At 44.6% G+C, this 23,178-nt stretch overlaps 1 protein-coding gene across 1 annotated transcript in view; it reads right to left on the bottom strand.

Moving 5' to 3' along the window:
- The window catches only part of SNX1 (sorting nexin 1), a 142,926-nt gene that overhangs the window by 29,271 nt on the left and 90,477 nt on the right, over positions 1-23,178 (bottom strand). Inside the window, exons 6-11 of the mRNA XM_030188008.1 lie at positions 22,496-22,637; positions 13,659-13,737; positions 8,099-8,174; positions 6,424-6,537; positions 5,092-5,185; positions 2,961-3,166 (exon numbers count right to left, since the gene is read on the bottom strand). Of these exons, the coding sequence (XP_030043868.1) occupies positions 2,961-3,166; positions 5,092-5,185; positions 6,424-6,537; positions 8,099-8,174; positions 13,659-13,737; positions 22,496-22,637 (711 nt within the window). The remainder of the gene's footprint in view (positions 1-2,960; positions 3,167-5,091; positions 5,186-6,423; positions 6,538-8,098; positions 8,175-13,658; positions 13,738-22,495; positions 22,638-23,178) is intronic.

The following is a 23,178-nucleotide window of genomic DNA, read 5'->3' as shown; positions in this document are numbered from 1 at the left end:
TCTTCTTGGGGATGTGGGGATTAGTTAAAGGTTTGGTCCAGTTCGCAAGCAATGTCTTTTTTAGGACATGGTGCAAGGGAACAGTGGACGCTTCCTTAGGTGGAGAAGGATAGTCCAGGAGCTCAAACATTTCAGCCCTGGGCTCGTCCTCCACAACCACCGGGAAGGGGATGGCCGTAGACATCTCCCGGACAAAGGAAGCAAAAGACAGACTCTCAGGAGGAGAAAGCTGTCTTTCAGGAGAGGGAGTGGGATCGGAAGGAAGAACCTCAGACTCCTCGTCAGAGAAATATCTGGGATCTTCTTCCTCTTCCCACGAGGCCTCACCCTCGGTGTCAGACACAAGTTCACGGACCTGTGTCTGCAACCGTGCCCGACTCGACTCCGTGGAGCCACGTCCACGATGGGGGCGTCGAGAGGTAGACTCCCTCGCCCGCATCGGCGAAGCTCCCTCCGCCGACGTAGTCGGGGAGCCTTCCTGGGAGGCGACGGCAGCCGGCACCGCACGCGGCACCGACGCCGGAGACCTCACCTCGGGCGATGGGCCAGCCGGCGCCACGCTCGACGGTACCGGTGGCGCAAGCACCGCCGGTACCAGAGGGGTAGGGCGCAACAGCTCTCCCAGAATCTCTGGGAGAACGGCCCGGAGGCTCTCGTTCAGAGCGGCTGCAGAGAAAGGCATGGAGGTCGATGCAGGCGTCGACGTCAGAACCTGTTTCGGGCGTGGAGGCTGTTCCGGGCTGTCCAGAGTGGAGCGCATCGACACCTCCTGAACAGAGGGTGAGCGGTCCTCTCGGCGTCGATGCCTGCTGGGTGCCGACTCCTTCGGCGACCCAGAGCTCTCGGTACCGACATGGGAAGGGGACTGGTGACGATGCTTCTTCGACTTCTTGGGACGAAGCATGTCACCGGAGCTTCCCGGTACCGACGAGGAGGACGTAGAATCCAGCCGTCGCTTCCTCGGGGCCGAGACCGAAGAGGGTCGGTCTCGGGGGGGGGGGGGGCTGTACCGCAGGAGCCCTCAGGGTAGGGGGAGACCCACCCGAAGGCTCACCGCCACCAGCAGGGGAATGGACAGCCCTCACCTGCACTCCAGACGAAGCACCACCGTCCGACGACATCAGCAGACGAGGTCCCGGTACCACCGACGTCGATGCAGCTATCCGATGTCTTGGCGCCGATGCAGAGGGCCGATGCCTCGATGCACTGGCCGCCGAGGTTGAAGGTCTGGACGCTGAAGACGTCGATGCACTCGATACCCCCGGTGCCGATGCCGACAAAGAGCCCGAGAACAAAATGTTCCACTGGGCTAACCTCGCTACCTGAGTCCGCCTTTGCAAAAGGGAACACAGACTACAGGCCTGAGGGCGGTGCCCAGCCCCCAGACACTGAAGACACGACGCGTGCCTGTCAGTGAGCGAGATTACCCGGGCGCACTGGGTGCACTTCTTGAAGCCGCTGGAAGGCTTCGATGTCATGGGCGGAAAAATCACGCCGGCGAAATCGAAAGACGAAATGGCGAAATTTGGCACAGAAAAAAGGGAAATTTCGACCGGGGCCTAAGTAAGGCCTACCCCGACGACGAAAGAAAACTTAACGGGGCAAAAAAACTCGAAGTAGAGGAAGGAAAAACCGAAAGTGGCTAATCCAAATGATTTCTGGAATTTCTCACAGAAAAATGTCGAAAACGACGCGCGAGGTCGACTTTTCGGGGCACGAACGGTAAAACACAACCGTACCGAGCGCGGAGAAAAGAAGACTGGCCGGCACAAGCCGGTTTCGGGCGGGAAGACGGCCGCGCATGCGCGGTGCGCATCGGCGCGCGAGGGCTAGCAAAGGCCTTTGCTAGTGAAGATTCCGATTGGAGGGGCTGCCGTGGACGTCACCCATCAGTGAGAACAAGCAGCCTGCTTGTCCTCGGAGAATGGGAGAGATGGTTTTATTCTTTGTAGTTTCAAGAAATATAAACACACACACACACCATTCTCTTCATTTATTTGCTGAAGAATATGAATTATGAAGAAAATATATTGTGTATGGTCCAATTCACACAGTCAGAGGAAAATGAAATTCTAATGCCAGAACACTCATCCAGATGGGAAGTAAAGCCACAGCATAATTTCCTTACCTAGTGTTATTTTTTAGTAGTTGGTTTACAAAACCTAATTAAAAGGAATGTCTTGTAATATTAAGCAACTCATTTCAGCAGAATACATTATCATACTGAATGGATTTTCTGTGTGTACCTGGGCAAACTCATCTTAAGAGGATAATCATTAAGGACAGGCCAGAGTATCAAAGATCCTAGTTATCTATATATATAAAACTCACCCTCAACGTTCTATTGGCTTCTGACGTCACTGAAGCCAAGGTTCGTATGTTCGAAGCTCTGAAGCCTCGAAAATCACAGTGTCTGGGCCCCGCCCTCGCGTCAAACGTTATGACGTTGAGGGTGGAGGCGGAGCAATTCACCGCCCTCGCGTCAAACGTTATGACATTGAGGGCGGAGGCGGAGCAATTCACCAACATCGACGACGGGTGGGGGGGCCACAGGAAAGCCTTGCTAGCGCCCGTTTCATTGGCTCCAGAAACGGGCCATTTTTTACTAGTGTTTAAATAATACAAAGGGCTTCTATTGATAAAATATTTACATACTGTAAATTCAGATGTTAATTTTCCAGCTAATCAGGGGTCCTTTATGTTCATTGGTGCTTTCAGAGAGCAGATACCACTATTTGTTCTCTTTTCTGCTGAATCAAATATATACATTTGCACAGCTGAGTTATCACAGAAAATGTGTAAAAAGAGAGTGGAAGAGCCAAGGCAAGTAGAGAAGGTGTTATGAACACTTATTTGTCACACTAGAGGTGTTTTGTTGATTAAAACCTAAGATCAGAAGTTCTAACAATACAATATTAAAGCCTCTGTGCTGCCTCCTTGAACACCGTCTAACACCTCACCCGAACAGTAGAGAGTAGACGAATGTAATCCGCCAGCAGCTCCGCTAGGAAAAAGAAGTCACTGTTGGCCTGTTCCTGGTGCAGCTGTTCAATCCTCTCTTCTAGCTCAGCCAGCTGGGACAGAGCCCTGGACAGGGCAGTGTTGTCCTCTGAGCTCCCCAACATGGCCAAGCTTTTTGCAAATAGTGCTGTATTTACCGCCAGTTCTAAGGAAGACAGAATAATGGTACAATGAATCAAGATCATTTCCCTCCCTAGAAAGAAGTCAATATAAAGGACCTGATTAAGTGTCTACTGGAACCCTTTTGATAAATGAAGCCAATCGTTGCTTTATGCGGGTAAGCAGTTTATTAATGGCATAGCTATTTAATGGCAGCAACCTTATGTATACATCTAACGTTTTCTGTAGGAACATGCATTATTTTAAGAGGAGGAAAATTAATTCAGGTAGAGTTGCAGCATACAAAAATTGATTCTATTCAGATTTAGATTGATTCTATTAAGATTTAGAAGTCCACTGGCATCAGTGGAGAATACCACCAGAGAAAAATAGTTTCACCTCCAGCAGCAATGAGCTGGTGCCCGACTGATAGTCTCTCTCAGAGGAAGAGAAGAGGGAGCAGGGGAGGATATACAAGGTCATGCAACATTCTTTACTCCCAGTTAAATCCTCAGCTGAACTCTGGTATTACATTGTTCTTATTTTAAACAAATGATTAGGGGAAAGTATGTCTCATATCTTCTATTCTCCTCCTGACTGCAAATTAGGTTAAAAACAACAGTAGGAACAGCAATGCAAATGACATACTGTGTTCCTTCAGTACATTACTAAGCATCAGTTCCCAATAGCCCTCCTTCTCTCTCAGAGGAACTTCCCACCCTCCTTTCCCCCCCATACCATAGGATAACCAGGTTGCCAACAAGCACAAAACATGTTGAACCCCCTCCCTCCAAATAATGCAAATTATAATTTTGCAACAAGTTAGTTCTACTGCTTTCAGGAGCTAGCTTTATTTAAAAAATTCTCTCTCTCTCTCGCTTGGAGGGGTTTTATTAGTATATTTAATGTTCCAGCTATAATAGGATGCAGGGCATACATAGTTACACAGCACACTGACCTTCGTGGTTGTGTGTGACCATTTTGTAAACAGAGTTCATATGTTTATGCACTTCCATGAAGAACTGAGAATAATAAAGTGCGAGGGAGGGATGGGGTTTGAGGCTGAGTTGGGGGAGGGAGGAAATGTTAAAATTTGTTTTTGATGATGCCACGATTATCTCTTTCGCATGCAGGATATGTTAATTTCTTTTTTGGTTGTATATTGAATGTGTTGATTGTTTACATTGATGAATCATCAATAAAAATGGTTGAAACTAAAAATTTATACCTCAATCTAAAATTCTAGGTGGCGTACAAAAGTAACATACACAATATAAATAAGCAATCAAAATGTAAAATGAGACACAAAATGAAAAAAGTTCATTTCAATTAAACTTCCAATTATTATCACTGTCACCAATATGAGAAAAGTAATACTGCACACTATCAAAGGCTTGCTGAAATAGAAATGTTAAGAGTTTTCTTACAAACTTTTAGGCTTTTAATTGACCTCATGTTAGAGGTAAACTCTTCCATAATTTAACCCCAGCTGGCAGGTGACTGTGCTAGAGCGCTTGCTGGTATTCTCTTCCTATGGGGTGTCTGCATTGCTCCCAGCCTTACTGAGTCACAGAAACAAAGATCCTAGACTACTCCCAAACACAGATCGCGCATGAGAGACTATGCCTGATTAACCATGCTATTATCAGGGCAGCTCAGTAAAACAGATTTCTATCAATGTTACCCATGTATGGAGGCACCCAAGCTAGTGGTTCGAGTAAGCTCCCAAGCCTGTTCTTAAGGATCCCCATATGGCAGTAACTTCAGGAAATACCCAATGAATATGCATGAGATATCTGCATACACTGCTGCCTCCATTGCAGATCTCGGTTACATGTTCATTTTGGGTATCTGGAAAAATCTGACATTCCAGGGGTCACCAAGGACTGGATTGTGGATGAATGCTACAGAACAGCTGTCTTCACCTTAAAAGCAATAAACCCACAGTATTAGATTAAGAGAGATTATTACCTTTTCTATGATTGACCAATGTTTCTACCACAGCATGTAATTTTCTCAGGTGCTGTTCCTCACACTCCACCTCCTGAAGTTTTTCTTCAAACCACTGAAATTGAGAAACACAAAATGGTATGGAAATGGACAGTGGTGTGCTAGTGAATCTCTAACAACAGGCTCTCTCCCCGGGTATAGCCAGCCCTGCAATTTAGGGAGGGGGGAGCCTAGTCCACCTCTGCACACCCCCTCCCCAAATTGCAGAGCTGGCTATACCCGAAGAGAGAGACTGGGGGGGGGGGGGGCAAGGATTTTAAATGCTCCCAGGTTCCAATCTAATTCATGTTTAATGTGGGATAAAATGCCACAAATAAGTACATAAACAGATAGAAACTCTGAATGTTGAGCACCTGATTCTCATAACATGATGTCTGTTTTAGAAGCCCTTTACCAGGAGAAAAAAAAAATCTCTGCACCAATATAACAGGGTTAGGGTGTCTCTATAAACAGTCCCTCCAAATGACACACCAATTACGATTTATAACAAATTACTTCTCTACCTATGAAAAGTTATTCCATTATACTTCCTTTGTGTACATCCGTATGCACAAGCTGGCATTTAAAAAAAAAAAAAAAGTTGTATTTTCAAACTGTATCCTCCTCACGTCCCGTTCCCCCCCCCCCAGACACAGGGTCCCAGAACATACCTGAAGGCAGCCACCCTGGTGGTCTAGTGAATTCTTCGGGGCAGAAAAGATCCTCAGTCTTTCCTGACCACTGCTGGTACTGACTCTCCCGCTGCCGCATTGCTCTTTAAAATAGCTGCTAAGACTTACAAGGGCGGCCTTGCAATACTTCAGGGGATGTCTGGCGAGGCCACTGCTGGAAGTCTCAGCAGCCATTTTTAAAGAGTGATGTGGCAGCGGGAGGGTCAGCGCCGGCAGCAGACAGGAAAGACTGGGGATCTTTCCTGCCCCGAAGAATCCACTAGACCCCCAGGGTGGCTGCCTTCAGATATGTGCTGGGACCCTGTGGCTTAGGGGGAGGAGATGCAAATCGGCTCGTTCTGTCTCAACAACCGGCTTGCAAAATGTCACAAAAATTAACAACTGGCTCTTGTGAGCCAGTGCCAGCCAGCTCCAGCACACCACTGGAGGTGAATAACAGAAAGCTTATCATATCCCTTCTTAAATCAGAAAACAAGAACGAAGAGTTGACATACAAGAAGCACATATAAGTTGGTGTTTAAAATTGGTAGCATGCTTTTAACCACCAAGAAACAGTGATCAAAAGTCAAACAAACAAAAAAAAAATGCTAACAGGAAAACTGAACAAGAAGACTGATCTTACGATGTCAGATTCATTCATCTTGATGGTCATCTTACTGACAGCATCAGTGGCTTTGCTGAACATCTTGAGAAGCCCGGCTCCACTCAGTGTCTGAGTTCCCACTGCACGTGGCAACTATAGAAGGGGTGGGGGGGGAGGAAGAAAAGGTGAGACAATTATATCTGTAGTTTGCCTGGTACTATTCAACAAGTTTATGTTCTATAGTGGAGAGGTGCTGCTGGTTTCATCATTGGACACTGACTGTTCACAACAGTTTCTTTGCAATTAAGGGAGATTATACACTGACTCATACACAGTCCTGTGCATTTGATACATGTACATTTGGATTAAAATTTGGACTACTAATGCAGGCGGTATAGCCGAAACATGGCCCATGTCGAGTCCTTTGATGGTTGCGTATTCCTTCATGTGTTTGTATGAACTATTGTCAATAAAGGATCTATTTAATATTCATTTGGTTACACACTAGTTTTTGGTCATCTCTGCTGTTTTGCTGCTGTTCTAGCAAGGTACTCACACTTCCCTTAAGCGCCTCAGTATTTCATCTATGAAAGTAATATTACACATTTAGGAGAACTTCAGTATGCCCACTACTGGATTTCCTCACTCAGGATACAGGAATCTGAAGCAGGGGTGTAGCCAGACTTCGGCGGGAGGGGGGTCCAGAGCCTGAGGTGAGGGGGCACATTTTAATCCCCCCCCCCGGCGGTGCTGACACCTCCCGCCCCCCATCACCGCCGACACCGCCCGCCCGTCGACCCCCCTCCCCAATGACCCGCTCAACTCCCCCCTCCCACCGCCAACCCGCCTACCTTTGCTGGCGGGGGACCCCAACCCCCCGCCAGCCGAGGTCCTCCTCACAAAAAGCTTCCTATTCCTTCTGCAGGAAGTCAGAAACAGAAGGAATAAGAACCCTTTTGCGAGGAGGACCTCGGCTGGCAGGGGGGTGGGGTCCCCCGCCAGCAAAGGTAGGCGGGTTGGCGGCCGGGGGGGGGGGGGGGGGTAGAGCGGGTCGGCAGGGGGGTCCAGGGCCCAATCGTACTGTGAGTCTGACGTCAGAAACAGAAGGAATAGGAAGCCTTTTGCGAGGAGGACCTCGGCTGGCAGGGGGGTGGGGTCCCCCGCCAGCAAAGGTAGGCGGGTCGTCGGCAGGGGGGTCCAGGGCCCAATCGTACTGTGAGTCTGACGTCAGAAACAGAAGGAATAGGAAAGCCTTTTGCGAGGAGGACCTCGGCTGGCAGGGGGGTGGGGTCCCCCACCAGCAAAGGTAGGCGGGTTGGCGGCCGGGGGGGGGGGGGGAGGGGTAGAGCAGGTCGTCGGCAGGGGGGTCCAGGGCCCAATCGTTCTGTGAGTCTGACGTCAGAAACAGAAGGAATAAGAAGCCTTTTGCGAGGAGGACCTTGGCTGGCGGGGGGTTGGGGTCCCCCGCCAGCAAAGGTAGGCGGGTTGGCGGCGACTTTTGATGTGTTAGGGTCTGCACCATTTTATATTTCTCTCTGTTTTGTTATTATTATTAATTTGGGAGGATATATAGGTTCCCCCCCCCTTTTTTTTTTTCTTTTTCCATTCTTTAAAGTTTGGCATACAAGGTGCTTCTTTGTAGTATTTCCTTAGCTCCTTGAACAAAATAAAATGTATACATCTCTTCAGATACACCCTAAAAGATAATACAAACCTCCTCTTTTTCAAGGAACTCCCTCACGTCAGGATCCTGGAGCAGGGTGGGATGCTTGACAATCCTCTGAAGATATCTGCAGATAAAAACGTAATATGCTAGCTTCAGATTTATACACTCAATCACAACTGTCATTACCCTCAAACAGTATGACAGCATATGTTAGATGAGATACATGAACTATTTCATTACAAAGACAGTACTAAAATGTTTCAAGCACCCTATGACTTTTAACATGCTGAATTGATGGAGCTTATTTACTGGGGGTGGGTGGGGGGGGTGTATATGTGAATCCATAACACAGCTGTCAGAATCCCCTAACATGTATTGAAAATTTGGCAAGTACAGCAGCAAGGACAGGATGTGAAATATGGATCTATTTCTTCGGATCTTCCAGGTACTTGTAGCCTGAACGTGCCACCTCTTAGAAACAGGATGTTATGCTTGATGGACCTTATTTTTTAAAGTTATTTGGGAGGAGGGGTATAGTTATCCACATAAACATATACATAGTGATCTAAAATCTTCCTTCCCTTTGGACCATAGGCTTAAACATCTCACTAAAGAGGCATACAACAGCAAGTCTACTTATACCCTTGGGTCATAAAGGCTACAAAAGCTGTGCTACACGTTCTGAAGTGAAAAGAAACGTTGAACAAGGCCACAACCCAATATCACAGTACTATGATCTGATGGCTTACAGCTCATCTGTTGAAGCACTGCATTATTGTCATTGTGAAAGAGCATGCTCCATGGCTATCAGCACATCAAGATACTGATCTGTATAAAATGATTCCCTTTTATTCAGGCAAATTACATGTAGAATTATTTATAACATTTGGAATACAACACTACTGTAAGTTATACTGGGTAAGAATTTTTGAAACGTTAATTATAACATACAAACAACAAAGACTGAGAAGAGTGTCACCCCTCTGCAATCGTATTTGGGCTGGTGCTGTTCAACAGGCCAGATGTGTTTTGTGCACACTGCCATGGTAAGGCAATATTTTCAGGGAAGTGACTGCTGCTACTGCAAGCAACCCCTGAGGATGGGTTCAGTTACAAACTGCCCTCAAGCCTTTGGCTAGAGAAGAACCAAGAGTCACCTGGGTCAGATGTCTAGGAAGAAATTTTATCATTAAATTCTTTTCACGGAAAACAACAAGATAATACACACCAGAAATAAACAATGGAACCATGTTATATTATATTCCTACATAATCATAATTCAAAGCAGTGAAAACAGACGTGCTACCAGTGTTATTCTCTTTCTTGCAGAGGGACCCATTCTGTCCAATTCTCTTTACTCTCTCTCAGCAGTCTGCCTTGTGTAATACAGTCTTTTGGTCTTGGCATGTATTTTTATGCGGATGATACCTTGACTTTCAATATCACACCCAATCTTAGCCCACTTCAAAAACGTTTGGAGAAAGTATCTAATTAGCTACGTACACATAATTTAGATCTAAATCCTCAAATAATCACAGACTGTAGGATCACAGGACATACTTCTATTCCATTGGTTGCACCTGTGCTCTTTGGTTTGGTTTCCTTATTCAGCCAGTAGACAAATGTAGATATCTATATGTTATACTAGATTCAAAACTAACTCTTTCAGATATCTTCAGTTCTTAAATCCATTTTTTTTGCAGTTCACAAACTGCGATCGTCTCGCAGTTCTATAGATGAGGCTTAATATACTTTGTATCATGCTTTTGTAGGTTCCTGTATGGATTACTGTAATTCAGTTTATGCTGGTATCGCTTAAGTCTAAATTAAAAAAATTAGAAAACAGAGACGCTAGAATTTTATGTTTAGCTAAAAGGAGAGATCATACTTCCCCATTGCTTTCCAAACTACATTGGCTATCTATTAAATAAGAACATAGGAATAGCCATACTGGGTCAGATCAATGGTCCATCCAGCCCAGTATGCTGTTTCCAACAGTGGCCAATCAAGGTCACAAGTACTTGTCAGAAACCCAATTAGTAGCAATATTCCATGCTACCAATCCCAGGGCATGCAAAGGCTTCCCATGTTTATCTCAATAGAAGACTAAGGACTTTTCCTCCAGCAAATCGTCCAAACCTTGTTTAAACCCAGATATGCTAATCACTGTTATCACAGCCTCTGGCAACAAGTTCCAGAGCATTACTATTTGCTGGAGGAAATATTTGCTCTTACTTGTTTAAAAAGTATTTCCATGTAACTTCATCAAGTGTCCCCTAGTCTTTGTATTTTCTGAAAAGGAGTAAAAAAAATCTATTCACTTTTACCCATTCTACACTGCTCAGGATTTTGTAGACCTCAATCATCTCTCAACTCAGCTGTCTCTTTTCCAAGCTGAAGAGCCCTAAACTCTTTAGCCTTTCCTCATATGAAGAGACGTTCCATTCCTTTATCATTTTGGTTGTTCGTGTTTGAACCTTTTCTAATTCCACAGCAACCAGAATTGAATACAATAGTTAGGTGAGATTGCATAATGAAGCAATAGAGGAATTATTTATTTTTTATTTAATTGCATTTGTATCCCACATTTTCCCACCTCTTTGCAGGCTCAATGTGGCTTACAATACATCATGGATAATGGAAAAGAGAAGAGAGTAGACATTTGGTGTTACAGAAGGATTTTGGGTTGCATGGTACTGGAATACATGATAGTAATATAACAGAAGGCATTATTAACATTTCTGGATAAATGTGGGAGTTTCACATGTTTAGAGCTTTGTGGTATATCTTGTCAAAGAGATGGGTCTTTAGTAGTTTACGGAAGTTAGTCAGTTCATAGGTCTCTTTTATATATATATATATATATATATATATATATATATATATATAATTTGATCTCTTTCTGTTCTGGAGGTATAAAGGAGAAGCACATGGTGCTCGGGGCACTTCTCTCTGTCCAGGGCACTGCTCTCTGTCCGGGGCACCTCTCCCCCTCTCTCTCTCTCTGCAAGCAGAGCACACAGGGCTCTGCATGCACTACTTCTCTCTCTCTCTTTCCCCCCGGCACACATATATACCTCTTGCAGCACAACCCCAAGGCTTCTCTCGTCCTCTGAACAAACACCCTATCCTTTCTATCTCTCTGTAAACACACACCCAGAGACAGCCTGTACCATTTACCTGTACTAAGTGCTGTAAGCCTATATATATCTGCAAAATATAATATACTTTATATATCCAAACCCGTGTGGAGTGTGTATTCTTTGGGAACCCACTGCCTCTGTGAACTGGACTCGGGACCAACCCTAGACAACGAGATATATATATACATATATATATATATATAGGAATTAGGAAGGGGATGGTGAATAAGACCAAGAGTAGAGATATGTGTTGCTCTCTCTATGTAAGTGGGATATTTGAAATCTGAATAAGTAGACCGAAGGAACTTTTTGAATGCTCACCCCATGTTTTTTCTCCTTCTTTGACAGACTTTAAATGTGACTGGGTGAACCCTGAAGCAGGCGACGAAACGTTGGGTCACCATAGGTCACAGTCCATTAGTTTGAATGAGAGGAGAGCAAGGAAGACCGGTCTAAAGCTAAGTAATTCTTCACACTACTACTGTGGAATAGAAATCTGAGTAATATATATATATTTTCGCAGTTGTATAGCTAAGTATTCTCCCACAACGTAGAGAATAACAGTTTGAGTTTATCAGGAGGGTTTTTATGCCTTTTTTTAAAGCCAATGTTGAAGCAGCCTGGTCCTGTTGCTTTTAGCAACCTTTGAGCCTCGTGAGGCTTCTTCCTCCTGTAGCATAGACTTGCTGGAGTCAGACCACTAGAGAGCTCTCAAGATTTATTTATATATTTTTAAACAACATCCATGCCTGATTTAAAGTCCTAACCTCTGTAGCCAATCCTTTTAGGTTTTTTTTTTTAACCATTTCCCTCATTTTATCGTCGAATCCATTCTGAAAATTAAATGCTGCCACAGTAAATTTCCTTTGTGTCTTCACTCCCGATATTAGCTCAAATTTGATCATGTTATGTGTTTACCAGTGGACCCAACATGGTTACCTCTCGTACTATGCCCTGCATTCCACTATGGACAAGAGCTAACACAGCTCCCCCTTGTCAGTTCCTGGACCAGTTGCTCCAAGAAGCAGTCTTATGTCTAAGAATTTTACCTTCTTAGCGCTCCCTGATGTAACTTTTATCCAGTCAATATTGGGGTAACTGAAATTATTATACTGTTGTCCAATTTGTCGGCTTTCTTAATTTCTGTAAACATTTCTTCATCGGGCTGATTTTAAGATTCTTATGCTGGCTTCCAAAGCACTTCATATAGGTCTGTTAGAATATTTGGCTAGACTAACAATTTCTTATGTCTCAGCTCCTCTGTTCTCACAACAATCACTGGTTAATTCTTCCCAACCACATTACTATGAAACAGGAGAGTGTGTGCTTTTTATTTTTTGGAATTCTTTCTTTGGAATAACCTCCCTCTTTTTACATTCAGAATCTTCACTGAAAAAGTTTAAGGCTGGTTTAAAAACCCATTTTTTTGCTTTGGCTTTTGAAGTTCGAGACCATTGGGGTCTTCGGTTGATGTGCTATGAAGGAGAAAAGGGAGAAAAGGAAAAATTAACATCCTCCTAGGAGACTCTTTTCTAGTGTGACTGACTGTCTTATCTTCAATGGAGTTCCTTTTCTGCTAAGTGATGCAGGAGAGTGTGCTGCCATTAGCTATAGAGGCCATACTGTTACAATAGGAATGCTTCTGCAGCTTGGCAGTGGCTGCTAGGATTCAAATCTCTAATCAATGAGGCACAGGAATTTGGCGATTATGTGCTCAGATCATGGAGCAAATAAATGACTCATTTTAGAAGGATGATTCCTGCTGATGCAGAATTGCTACTAAATAGCTCTTGCAAAAGGAAAGGGGAAAAAGAGAAAAAGTGGTTTGTTCTGTTCAAGGAGACAATATTTGCTCGACAGTGGATTCTTTTCACTTTTGCTCATCGTTAAGATACATCTCATAGGCAGCAAATTGGGGAGGTCCACACATAGGCCAGAGAATCTCCTTCATACTCTATTAGCCAATAACAGCAGCAGTGCTATGGTAAGATAACAGTTCAACAACTACAAGCCATTAACAGTGGCTGCATTATCAAAAATGAAAAACCACTAGTCCTTGTAGGTTCTCTCTCAAGTCAGCAGGTACCTCAGTAACAGAATACATACATGGTTTTGACTAGAGGGTCTGTTTCTGAGTTTTATGGCTTGCCTGCCTCTTTATAATTTATATTCAAATACCATCAATACCTAATGCTGCACATATGCAAGATGAGAATATTAACGAGCTTCACAACAAAGAAGCAGGAGGTTGCATGATAGTGTCTAAAAATATTTTGTGTGTCGACAGTACAGTGGCATCTACCAATTTGTTGTTTTTTTTTAAACATGTAATGGCAAGTCCAAACTCCTGAAATGTATGTGACTCTGTTTTTCATCACTTCAGCAGTAACGGAATCAAGAGGCTTAAGATGATATCCAGAGAGGCACAGCAACAAAACATTTGACTTCTTGAATGCCACTCTTACCTTTCTAAGGCAGCTCGCCTCTTCTCAAGAAACTCAGCTGAGGAGGAGTCTTCTTTTCCCACCTTCACTTTGGTCATGCCTCGTAGAAAGGGACAAAGCACATATTACAAGGATCATAAAGCACTAGAGCCATAGTGAAACTGGACAACTCTAATCCTCAAGACTGTACAAAATGTTCACAATAAAAATGCAGACTGACTACATTCTAAATTTGTCTTGGGGAGGGTTCTGATACAAGGATACCAGGTTTGACGTGCTCAGGACTCTTAAAAGGGAAGGACTGAGCGCATGGCACCTGCAGCTCTGTCAAAGTTGTCTTCCAGTCCTCTGCAAATACAGAATCATACCTCAAAATGGCTAATGTCAGAGGAGGTGGCATGTGGCAAAAGGGGAAAAAAATGGGCAGCACCCTCCCTCCCTCTCAAACACACAATAAGGCTCTGATTAAAAGCATAAAAGTTTTCCAGGTCTGTTTTGCAGACTTAGAAGTCATCTTACTAAGCTGCAGTAGAAAGTGGTCCCAGTGCATGGGAAAAGGCCACTTTTACACATCTATTTTGTGGGTGGTAAGGGCTCTTGCTTAAATCCTGTGCTAAATCAGTTAGTGTACAGTAACGTGGATACACTAACCCTGACATGACCCCTCTATGAAAAAGTTTTTACCATGCAGGTAGTGCGTGAAAGCTGGGAACATACCACAGGACATCTGAGTGCGTCCCACAGTAAGCCCTTTTAATCTGTGGTAAGCGTACACTAGTGTTTACTGAAGCTTAGTAAAAGGAGCTCTCAGAGTACTAAAGTTGTTTACTTTGTTCACAGTATACCACCACCTATTACTACAGCACTTTCTACACAGAGGGTAATTTTATAATGGCACCTGGTCTATGGTGGCAAGTAGGCATCTACTTTGGCACTATTTTATATAGACACATTTTCTGTGCAGGTGGGCTGTGCATGCACACAGTGCCCCATGTTGCCTTGAGAGAGAATGGACAGACTTCCAGTAGAAGTGGGGAGGGACATGGGGACACATTAATGTAGTGCTGCACTCTTCTGATTATACCCATCAGTTAACAGACAGTGCTTCTATAACACCATTAGCATCCTGCTAATGGTGACTTGTTAGTCTATAGAGGTACTGTGGCTCCAAATCTCTCTTCCTAACATACAAGCACTGCACTGCTGTGTTCTGGTTAGTCATCAGCAGGTTATGCTGGGGACAGTGGCAGCACAAGGCTCAGTATGGTAGATCGCTACTATAACTGGAGCTTTCAGCAACCATGCATTTGAACCCAGAAGTTGGGGGCCCAGAGTACTATTGTCAGTCATGGTCAGAAGAAGAAGCAGATAGTTTGGGGAGGTTATAGCCAGCAGTAGAAGCCTTGGGGAAGCTCCCATCGCTACTATGATGTTTTTGGAAGTTTCAGGTCAAATGAGGATGAGGTCTCTAGGACACGTGTAGAAGAGAACCAAGTAGCGGAGACAGGCTGCGCGAGAAGCAGCAGGGAACCTTAAGAAAGTCTACTCATTTTGCCCATGAGCTTAAGGGGGCCTGAATTAGGCCATGTGGCTATAAGAGTGACATGTCCCCTAGACCTCCCAGCTGCTCTTCTAGACATAAGCGCTCAGTTGGAGGAGGAAAGAGAAAGCTGGGGGTTGAATCTGATCATGGGAAGAAACTGCTACTGAGTTAGTCTTAGGGGGGGGGGGGGGGAGATTGGGACTTGAACCACCATGGAATTTCTCTGTGTTTAGCTAGCAGGGGGTGTGAAGTAGAAGAGTTGACAGAATGAGTGTTGGGGGAAGGGGATTGATGGAACTTTATGAGAGAAATGGATACATACACTGCTGGGAACAGGGAGGAGACAATGGGAGAGAAGGTGATAGGGACAGAGAAGAGGCTATAGCAATCTCAGTGTCATGACCCTGTACAGGCCCTTCCACCAAGTTTCAGCAGGTCCCTGCTAGTTACTTTAAAACTAATATTTAAGGTGAAATTTGGACTTACCTGTTCATTTATTTTCCTTGAGTCCTACCAGACTAGTCCAGATGAGTGTGTTATGTCCCCTTACCAGCAGATGGAGTCAGAGAAAAATAGCTCAGAGCTGATTTCACACACCTTATGAGCCTTTAGCTCCTCTTATGTCAAAGCTAAGGCAGGAAAACCTGATGCAGTGAAAATAAATGTATGGCCACTAATCCAGAAAAAAAAAAAAGAACACTATATACCAAGGGTACAACTACCTTCAGAGTGGGCTGAAATATATTGTCAGCTTTCTTTGTCAGAGCCCTTGACTGCCATGGTTTTCATGGATGAGTTCAGGACTCAAGAAAAGGAAATTAACAGATAAGTCCAAATGTCCCTTTCATCCATGCTAAACCTGTCTACATGAGTGGGATGTACCCAAATCCTACCCAGATCAGGTGGGAGGAAGTTACAGTTGTTCTCAGGAATCACACACTAAGATGGCTCTCCACACCTGCACACCCATGCTGAGGCACTCAGAAAAGGGGTGCAATAGAGGAAAGGGCACAACCCTGCCATTATTCTCTGGACAGAGAGTAACCAAGGAGGTTTGATAACAGGAGACAGCATGATGTCTCAAGGCTAAAATCAGTCATCACCCACGCCACTCAAGGTTTTAATTCTCCCCATTGCAGCTGCCACCATCTTGGTACACCGAAAACAATGAAACCGATAGGGCGACAAGCTCTACCTACTGGTTTCAGCCCACATAATGGGTCAGATAGGCTCATGTTGTCTCCTGTTATCAAACCTCCTTGAGAGTAACTCTGCCTATGACTTCTGCACTAAGTAGGTTTCCCTGCTTTCTGGGACTTGCCAATTCTTGCTGGTGTGGTCTGAGGTGATCATCTCACTGACCCCTCCAGAAATTGATGCCTTAAATACAACTCTGCCTTGGCTCCTACAAACATCTGAAACTGTGGCTGACAATTAACTTGAGAATGGACACCGTTGCCTCAACTTACATCATCTGATTTCTCTGCCATTGGGAGAAAGAGCATGATTCTGCCAGCAGTGAAATGTTATATCCTCAGAAGGGGGTACATATTGGGATTACAGATATAATACCTTTTTAAAATTACTCAAGGAGTCCAACCTCTGTCCCAAGTCTTAGTAATGCGAGGCTTGAGAGGAATAGAACACTGAGCCCTCTGGACTAAGCTCAGGTTCCAAATAGTGGACTCTCAAGGACAACATCCCATCCCAAAGGAGCTTTTGTGAGATTGTGTCTTAAGAGCCATTTCTGCCCCCTCTAAGAGGGTTAAGTTTGTCTTCTGTTGTCTTCCCCCATAAGAGACGGGTAAAGAAAGGAGAAATTAGGTCTTAGCTGATTTTCTTTCCATTAGCCCTTCCCACTATTCCAGAACCCATGTCCATCAACCAGCAGGTGGAGAAGAAACCAAGAACACACACAACCAACTTAAATAACTCGCTATCCTAACACTAACCAGACAAGCAAAAATATGTGGACCTCTCATCTCTGCACAACTTGTAGAGAACAAGAGATATGCAGGAAGCACCATGCATGGTGTCGTTATTTGACCCATTACTTTGCACAGACTAAACAACTCAAATCTCAGGCAGGCCTCTGGAACAGTGGGAAGACTAAGGGAAAGAAAATTATTAGGTAAGACCTAATTTCTCCCTTCCATTACGTAGCTTCTCACTGTTCTGTGGGATGTTCAAACCAATCCATAGAGTGGGTGGGATACTGGCACTATCTTCGTGAGGACTAAAGCCCAAAAACTGGCTTTCAAGCATGCCACAACAACCACCCTGTAGTGCTGGCCAAAGGTATGCAATGCAGCATTGACTGTCACCGTCCTGCAAATAGATAGTAAGGTAGTCTCCGCCTAAGATCTTGCTGTATGTCTCATAGAATGAGCCCTCAAGACCTGAGAAGCCTGCTTCCCCACAAGCAAATAAGTTGATACAATAGTCTCCTTCATCCACCTAGTAATTGTGGGCTTGGAAGCCATGAGGCCAAGTCTCTATTTACCAAAAAGTACAGTTTGTCCGATTTGCAAACACATTTTAAGTGACTTTTTAAAACATATGAGTTTTAGACTAACTTCCATTGCGGGAACTCATGAGAAAGAGCACCAGCTGGATCTGATGGCCTACAAAACACTGAGGGAAAATAACTTGTTTATAACAAACTGTTTATGGTCCCCAGTAGTGTGGTCTCATGAGAAAGCAGGTCAGAAGCAGCAGGTTAGATCTTTGAGATCTAAGGCCGGACGAAAGGTGTCTTCCTTGTTTGAGACAATGAAGTAGACGGAGTATCTGCTTTGTCCCTGTTTGGCCTGGGGAACTGGAACAGCTGCCTGGAGCAACAGCAAGTTGATATGAGGTAAGCTCGTGGAGGTTCCCTCCACCTAACGCCTAGTAGAGCCACAGCCACTTCCTCCAGTCCTTCTATACTTCAGGATCCCAAAAGTAGTTCAGAAAATTCCTCTGAATGATAATGGTGTGTTGCTCCTGGGTTTCTGCAGGATAACTCCATTCTAGACAAAATCTGACATTTACCAGGGCACCAGGCATAGTTTTCCTCACATTATTCCCATTAGCAAGTAATGTTGTCTTGCTGCCACCACCTGCACTGTCTTCTCCCTAGCTATTGGCCAAGATTTGGACCTATTTCTCCACCAGGACAACAGTCATCACTTACTGTTCCTGACCATAAATCTCATCCCAGTCTAGCAGGCTCACCTATATGGTATAAAATAACCTCTGTTTTCTCTGGCAGGGAATAGATCAGGTTATCTGCTCAGGCTCCTTTCAGACTCTTGAAAGAGATAGTAGCCTTGTGACACTGAAATAATTAATATATAGGTCTACTGAATTGCAGCCTAGGACCTGCATAAAGGACAACTCTCAGGGAAGACGTGGAAATGGGAGATCTGAACATCAGGAATGAGGTCTTCAGCCACTGCATCCAAGACCACGAAACCATGTTCTTTTTAGGAAACAAGACTTCTCACTTATACTTCAAGACCTAAGAACTAAATTGTTTTTCAAAGATAATCAACACCAAGATTCCACAACTGCAGAACACTCACTATAGGTGAAAATCGCCCTAAAAATATCTAAATCTATTACCTTTTGACTGACAGGTGACTGGGCCAAAATTAGCACAGGAGGAGGGCCTGAAGATGTCAATAAGGGATCCAGAGTACCAAATCTCATAAACATGTGCTGGTAACCCTGGGAAAGGAATGCCCCTGTGCATCTATCCAGGAACTACAATATATACTTGGGATCCCTGCTTATAGTCAACAAGTCTTTCTCCCCCCACACCCAAAGGGGAGGGAAGACAGAAGGAGGAGGAGGAGGGACAAGGAACAGCCCTTGACTTATAATCAGAGTAGAGAGCTGAACGGAAACAGGGTTCGCGGGAATCCCGCGGGATTCCCGCAGGGATGGAAGCAGTTCTGCAGGGTTCCCGTGGGGACGGAAGCAGGTGCTGCGGTGTTCCCACGGGGATGGAAGCAGGTCCTGCGGGGTTCCCGCGGGGACGGAAGCAGGTCCTGCGGGGTTCCCGCGGGGACGGAAGCAGGTCCTGCGGGGTTCCCGTGGAAGTGTAAGCTGCACTGCATTAGCCTCTCATCTACTGAGTACCTTGAGTGCTGTCTCCTCCTCCTTGCTTTAACAGCACAAATGTGGAAAGTCTTCCGTTAAGGAGGTGGTAGAGACACAAATGATGATGGAATTCAAAAAGGCTTGGAATGAACACAGAGGATCTCTAATTAGAAAATGGAAGTTATAAAAATCCTAACCTTAAATGGCTTTATGTGTGTGGATGTGTCAAGTGACGCTTAGATGGCGACTCTGGCTGTGATTAACTAGGGCCGATAACGGGCAGACTTGTATGGTCTGTGTCTAATATATGGCAGTCTGGTTTAGGATAGGATAGAAAGGGCTTAGACAGCAACTTCAGTGGCTGGAACATAAGGACAGTGCTGGACAGATTTTTATGGTTTGTATCCCACAAAAGAGAAGACGAATAGACTGGAGTGGGCTTCAATGAGAACTCCAGCAGTTGGAACATAAGTATAGGGCCAAATAGACTTCTATAGTCTATGTTCCAGAAACACGAAATAAAGTATATAATATCACACTCATTGATTTAATCATGAATTGATAATGAGTGTGACTATTGGGCAGATTGGATGGACCGTTCAGGTCTTTATTTGCTGTCACTTACTATGTTACAATTAATGCTCTTTGCTCCCGGGCTGATGCGCAGACCTCAGCTCTGACACAGGCAAGAGCATCAGATGTCACCTGACCTACTGGCACATGCATGTGGTGACCTCTCAGCACACAGTACCAGAAATCAGAGACAAATCTTACATGTGCACACCAGAGTGTTCTAAGTTAGAGCTTCCATTCCCTCCTTGCCTACAGTGATGTGGCTCAAATCCAGAGAGAGATTAAGGGAGCTAACCAGAATTTTCTTGAGGGGATGGGTTACATTTTTGCGGGGATGGGTGGGGTTGGGTAATATTCCAGTGGGGATGGGTGAGATTCTAGCAGGGACGGGTGGGGATGGGTAAGATTTCTAGCCCCGTGCAACTCTCTAAATCAGAGTTAAAATTTCCCCACCACCCCTTTTTTTTTTTTTTTTTTAGAAATTTCCGGCATATATTCAAGTATATATGGTACCTGAAGTCTGTCATTCTGCATAGGTGTTCCAAAAACAAGTACACTCACAGCAGTCTTGTGCCTGAAACCCTGAGGCTCATTGTAGCACTTAACATTGCCTCCAAACCCTACACTATGAGCAAAGGGAAGCACCCAACACCCAATAAGATGACTCCAACCCCCCCCCCCTCAAGTGTTGCTGTGAAAACTCTCAGCCAGAACACAGCAGCTTGCAACAAGGCATGGTCCACTCCAGCCAAACCAACTGTCCAGGACTATTCCCGAGGAAAGGATGGAGCTGTCCAAGTAGTATTGCTCATGGCCTTTGAATGTGGAAGAATCAGGACCAGTATTTCTTTTTTTTTTGGTGGGGGGGATGGGGGAAGAACCGGGGCTTCTTCCAGCCAGACTCTGAATTTTGGTCCCTAAAGTTCCAGGACTTTTCCAAAAGACCATTACCTCTTAGAAAGGGTGAAACTAACATATCTGCCATTCTATGACCTGAAAAAACATGGCTGTAAACATATTGGCCATGTCGAACTAACTTTGACCTGGCAATAAGAAAGATCCAAATGAGCACCTGGCATGACTTACCTCCATGTTCCTTCTGTCTGCTGAATTGGCAATGTCCTCTTTGTCTTGACCCAGTCAGTGGAATGCTCTAGCATGCTAAATACTGCCAAGGTCAAACTGTGTTTCCTCCCATGCAGGTACACAGATTAGGGTTAGGAAAGGAATGTGCATTCATTGCCAAAGCAGAACCTCCCAGGATTTTTTTTCTTTTCATTTTTCTCAAGCTGCAGTAATTTTTCATGCATCGCATATCTAACTGGCCTTAAAGGCACTCTGGGAAGCTTCATTTTAGAGGGGCAGAGCGCTGCTCCTTCAGACTGTTTCCAGATTGCTCCTCCAGCTGAGAGGGAGGGGAAGGAGGAAAGAGGAGCTCAGACTTGCTTGTGAGTAGGACCTTTTAACCTGGTGTACCACCCAGCTGATTTTATTCACCACCTGGCTAACAATAAAACTTTTAAAGCAATTTTATAATACTGAGCAGTACTCCCCCTGCCCCACCAAGCTACTCCTTCATACCACTTCCCCATAAAGTTATGCCAACCAGAATACTGCATGTGAAGTTGCCTTTGACATACTAACTCTGTAGAAAAGTGCAGCTGTGCAGGCTCAGCCATACCTGAGGGTAGATAGAAAAATGGGCAATTTTGTGAATGCTGCATACAATATCAGAGGAAGAGTGAGATAAAGAGCCTAGCATGCTTCACTCATATTGTTGATGGGAAGCAGCTATAAAATAGTTGCTTATCCTACCAATACAGAAGCATTGACCAGGTATTATTCCATGCACACTGACTAACCACACCTCAATGTGGTAGAACCTCTTCAGCTTTGCTTTTGACCAGGTGCTTAAACTTTACAGATCACACCCACTCACTTGGTGCCTGCTTGTCTGCTCCCAAGTCACGCCAAATGCACCAGCTGATATGAACTGCCATGACTTACCTGTAGCATATCACATCTTTTTGTCCTAGACATAGGAAACAAGTGGAAGGAGTGTGATCACTTTAGGACCCCCCCCCCCCCTCCAAAGTTCAAATCTGACCACGTGGTCAATAGCTCCTCCAGGAATCACCTGGTACTGGGAACTCAGCCTCCAACTAAGTCTGTTCTCTTTGAGGAGAGGGAAGCTAGCCTCACAGGATCATTACCCACAGCATCCCCTAGACTCGTCTATGCTTCACAGCCTTCCCAGAAGTGGCCTACCTGACCTACTCGTAGTGCAGATGTGTGGCCGGTGCAGCAGCTACCTGCTGGAAGTAGAGAAATACTAAGTAGCTGAAGGCAGCATTGGCCCCTCTGTAAGGTGAGAAGTCAGCCTTCAGCTGTTTTCTTCTGGCTTCATCTGCTGGCAGGTGGACACAACCCATTCATCTAGACTGATCTGGCATTGATATGGAAATCTATTTTTGAATCATGAATTAGATATTTCTTCCAAACGAAAGCCACCAAGTACAAAATTACACAAGAGTTCAGTACATTACTAAACATAAAAGACAGCCATATAGGACAGAAAATATTTATACAGCAATCTGATTTAAGAGATTTCCTGAAAGACAATGGATAAGGAATGCAAGAAATAAGCTATACTAACCTATTAAACTTTTTTCTGGTGGTGGAGGGACAATGAACCCATTCAGTGAGTGCTTCTCTGACAGTTTCTCATAAAGACCCAAGAAGTCACTGAATCTCCTCTTGACAGAGAGCTGTTTACTTCGGAACATTGGTAAGCTAGTCTGAGGTGGGGAGAAAAAACTATTTTATGAAGTAAGAAATGATCACTGATGTACATAACCAATCTCTTGTCAATTCATACATCTGAATATGCACCCAAGACTGCTAGCTAACAATGGTGGGCCAGGGTAATAATGACTAATTACTACCTTTTGTCAGCTTGCACCGAAATGAACAAGTATCAGTATGACAACAATCATCACAACATGCATCTTACTGAAAGCAAGGACTGAACAAGTATGGAGAACAACTGCTTCAGAGAATGAACAAAATACACTTGCCAAATGTTGTTGAAGCATGGAATGAGGTACAATCTGGTTAGTCTGATGCTCAGTTTGCTTTGGGTTGAACTTACATCAAACAAATGACTTGGGGAGGGAGGGGAGAGGTGGGGTTATCGTTAATAAAAAGCTTGCCTTAACTTCTGTTCAATGTTGTCAAAATTCTGACTGTGAAAGAAACTTTCAAGGTTAAATGTCTAACCCCCTCCCCCCAATAACAATACTTAACACTTCCATGTACAATTAGCAAATGCCAACTGCC

Source organism: Microcaecilia unicolor, chromosome 1 (assembly GCF_901765095.1).
Source record: "Microcaecilia unicolor chromosome 1, aMicUni1.1, whole genome shotgun sequence".
NCBI classification, from domain to species: domain Eukaryota; kingdom Metazoa; phylum Chordata; class Amphibia; order Gymnophiona; family Siphonopidae; genus Microcaecilia; species Microcaecilia unicolor.
The sequence above is the reverse complement of the archived record's forward strand: the minus strand, read 5'-3'. Positions and strand labels throughout refer to the sequence as shown.